The sequence below is a fragment of the Tinamus guttatus genome, unplaced genomic scaffold (assembly GCF_059628265.1).
Source record: "Tinamus guttatus ecotype Peru unplaced genomic scaffold, ASM5962826v1 Tinamus_guttatus_pri_ptg000602l, whole genome shotgun sequence".
In the NCBI taxonomy this organism is placed as follows: domain Eukaryota; kingdom Metazoa; phylum Chordata; class Aves; order Tinamiformes; family Tinamidae; genus Tinamus; species Tinamus guttatus.
In genome coordinates this window covers 5,318,306-5,321,676 of record NW_028289136.1, presented here as the reverse complement: position 1 = coordinate 5,321,676, position 3,371 = coordinate 5,318,306, and the positions used below count along the sequence as shown (strand labels likewise).

The window sequence follows — 3,371 nt, the reverse complement described above, 5'->3', positions numbered from 1 at the left end:
AATATACTGCCAACAGTCCCCAAAAGCTGTTAGCACTAAATTCAGCAACGGCTTATCTGCTTCAAGGCAGAGATTTTATGCAAGCAGGATCACACCTGACATTTTACAGATCATATCAGCTGTACAGGTCATCACTGAATATCCAATGCACTGGCAAACTCATGGTGGAAATAAGATTCACATTTTGCTTTGTCAGGGCCACACAGCAGCTTCTGGAATGAATTTACTCCCATTTTATAGTTCGGAACAAAAGTGTGATAAAAAAGTCCTTTCTAATGCAGCTAAAAGTAGAAGAATGTGGTGACTCAAGCTGGCATGTGGCCAAAACATCGTGCTAGAAATCCTCAGAATTCACAAGAATTGCCAGGTTTAATGACTCCGAAGGCTTTGGCCCTGCTCAGTCTTTGCCAACAATAAGGTTCCGCTTGCAGCACGCTGGTGGACTGGTTTTGCTCCCGTTGAGGCAGGGAAGTGGTCTGCAACAGGCTGCCAGTAACTGCAGAGTGCGCATTTTTGCCATCCACGTGCTGGTTTGTGTTGCTCATGCAATTACAGTCTGCTTGGGACAGCAGAACTTTGTTCAACTCACCTTTTTATTTTTCCTACAACACCAAAGTACTCCTTTATTCTGTTCACACATAAGCTTAGTGGTAACAACAGCCTTACTTCTTCAGAAAACAAGAACATGGACAAAACAAACAAACCCAAACCAAGAACAACCTTTTGGAAGCAATGAAATCCTAACCATGAGGATTTCATTCTCACATTGGGTGCCCTCTGGACCGTTGCATTTTCTCTTCTTTCTCAATAGGGGTAATGAAAAAAGTTGCAGGGGGGTCTCTCATGCACACACAGCAATCTGGTTAGCAAAGGCAGCTAAAATACTTTTAAATTTAATCTGAGAATGAACCATCTTGAACGCGGTCAGAAATTAAGCTTAGATCTAACACGCAGCTAGTGGAGTACAGTTGTAATAGCACAGACCAAGCCTGGAGGAAGAGGCTTGCCCGTTGTCATCCCCCGTTTCCCCTGCCTTAACTCAGTCAGTCTTGCACTAAAGTCAAGCAAATGGGTAAAACATCCTTATTTTTCTAACTATTTCACAACGATGTAAAAATATGGCTCAATGTACAGAGGAAAACAACCTCTGCTTTTCTAATGAAAAATACTAGGGACACCCTTGTAGACAGGTTGTCTTTTCAGATGGTATCTGTTCTACTTATGGACCATCTGCTACACTCTGGACACTGCTGAAGGGAGTCATGCCCAAAAGGCCAGGTCCAGGCAGAAGAGGCTCCAACACACAGAAGACACAGGGGGCCTCTGCCCTCTTAGTCCATCTCAGCCTCAGAAAACATTTTCAGCATCCTCCTCCAGACAAGTACATCATTCCAAGAGAAATAAAAGGACTAGCCGCCTCTGATGCCTTCAGAATGTAAAGGTTTGTGAGCATCCAAGGTAAAATGTCACCTCCACCCACAATCTTCTCAGGTTGTAAAAACATCTTTCTCTTTGCTACAGCTTCACTGGTTGTTCAGAACAGTCACATCTTTGAAGAGCTACTTCGCTGAGAGCAGAACCGAGCAGGGGCTTCCTCAGTGTTCAGAAAGCAAACAAAACCAGGTCAGCTTCAGATGGCCACGGAATCCTTTGTCGAAACCATTCAAATAGAGTCCCCTACTCATCTGCAGTTCGCACTACCCTTTACAGATGTAGTAAGAGTGTGTGCGTGTGGGGAAGCTTCTCTGCTGATCCACGAGAGCTCCACACAGGGGCAGACAACAAAGCAAGAAGTGGAAAATCTGCTCCTCGGGCTGTCCGCTGTTCTGCAGCTCCATGGCTTTGTTTTTCCCTGCACCTGATCTCCAGATACTTGATTACTGAACCGCCACATCACCCTTGGATCATTATGTTAATGATCATTCCCATTTTCCAGTCGGAAAATAAAAGAAGGGTTGAAGTGAATCCCCCCGTGCTTACACAGCAGGTCAGAGGTGGAGGCAGACACAGGATCAATCCTTAATCCAGGAACTGGACAATATTCCTTCTGTTTAGAATATGGACATATTCTGAAAGATCATATTGGTAAACACATTAAAGGAAAATCATCGCCCTGTTAGTGACTCTTAATCCAGATTAGCATGATTCTGAATTAGGCTGTAACTGTGTTTTAAAGGGAAACACTTAACCTAAGTTATCTCCATGCTGTTACCCTAATAAACAGATGCTATTACTTGTACCGAATTAGGCGAATAATCTTATTTTTCATGAAATCTGATGTATGTGGGTGAGAAGAATCTATGCAGAAACCATCCCCCATGGCTATTTTTAGTACTTCTTCCACAAACACCTGGAAACTATTGATTTGCTTGTTATCAGGCACCACCCAGAGTCTCTTCAAATTCTGCCTCGTGTACTCCTCTTCTGGGAGGCCTTCCACACTTGCAACCCAATCTAGGGTCAAATGGTTGGGATCTTGTAGGTAGCTGGATATTGAAGAGAGGTTTCCATTGAAGCAGTAGTAAAGTTTGGAACCTAGGAGCTTCAGGAAGAGACACGACGTGGAGAAGATATGAGCACTGAACACTTCCATATTGGAGGAAGACAGGCTATAGATCTGGGGTGCTTCTCGAACAGTGAAGTGGACAGTCTGCGTCTTCTGGTCAAGGGTGATGTTGAGCATGGCATTCTTCTCAGCTTTAGAAAGCTCCACCTCCTTCTCCTGCAAGGCCTCAATCAGTGGTTGAATTTGATAAAAATCAACCTCCCGTCGGAGTAAACCCATCTCCTGAAAGTCTTCGGGGAGGTCCAGGTGGGAAGTTCTTAAGAAGTTCAGGATATAGCGGAAGATCTTGCCGTCCCTGTCGATAAAGCAGTTGCCTTGGCTGTCCTTCTTGGTTGGCATCTTCCCACTGAACATGGCCCCCAGCATGGAGTCTGGAAAGCTGGTCAGGGTGGACAGGGAAGTCGTATAGAGTTTTCCTCCAACGTTGAGCGTGATGGGTTCCGACATGGTGGAAAAGTCACAGTCCTGGGCCCAACTCTAAAATAAAAAAGCAAAAAAGAAGAAGGAAAAAAAAAAGAGAAAAATAGAAATCCAACACCACACATTTAGATGCATTTACTTGTTCAAAAAGTAAACTAAAGGGAAAAAAGAGTCCTAAATATAATAGTAACGTTATGACTCATTACAGAAGATAGAAATGGGGAAATACTTTTGGAGGTTGTATCTTCAAAAGATTTTTTTTATTATTATTTTATTCCAAACAGACTTTCCACAGGGCTTTCTCTACTTCAGATTAACTAGTGCTGGAAATCATGAGTCTTCCCAAATGCTACCGTTATGTGAAATGCGCCCCACTGATGTCTAC

The 3,371-nt window shown here is 43.5% G+C and overlaps 1 protein-coding gene across 1 annotated transcript; it reads right to left on the bottom strand.

The window, feature by feature from the left end:
• Positions 1 to 1,888: 1,888 nt before the first annotated feature.
• On the bottom strand, positions 1,889 to 3,073 carry KCTD21 (potassium channel tetramerization domain containing 21). Its single transcript, XM_010219880.2, has one exon. The coding sequence runs from the start codon at positions 3,011 to 3,013 to the stop codon at positions 2,231 to 2,233; it is 783 nt and encodes a 260-aa protein (XP_010218182.1). The 5' UTR covers positions 3,014 to 3,073; the 3' UTR covers positions 1,889 to 2,230.
• Between the last annotated feature and the right edge of the window lie 298 nt (positions 3,074 to 3,371).

Coding starts and splice junctions, on each gene's coding strand:
- KCTD21 (XM_010219880.2), bottom strand. CDS start 3,013: ATGTCGGAACCCATCACGCTCAACGTTGGAGGAAAACTCTATACGACT.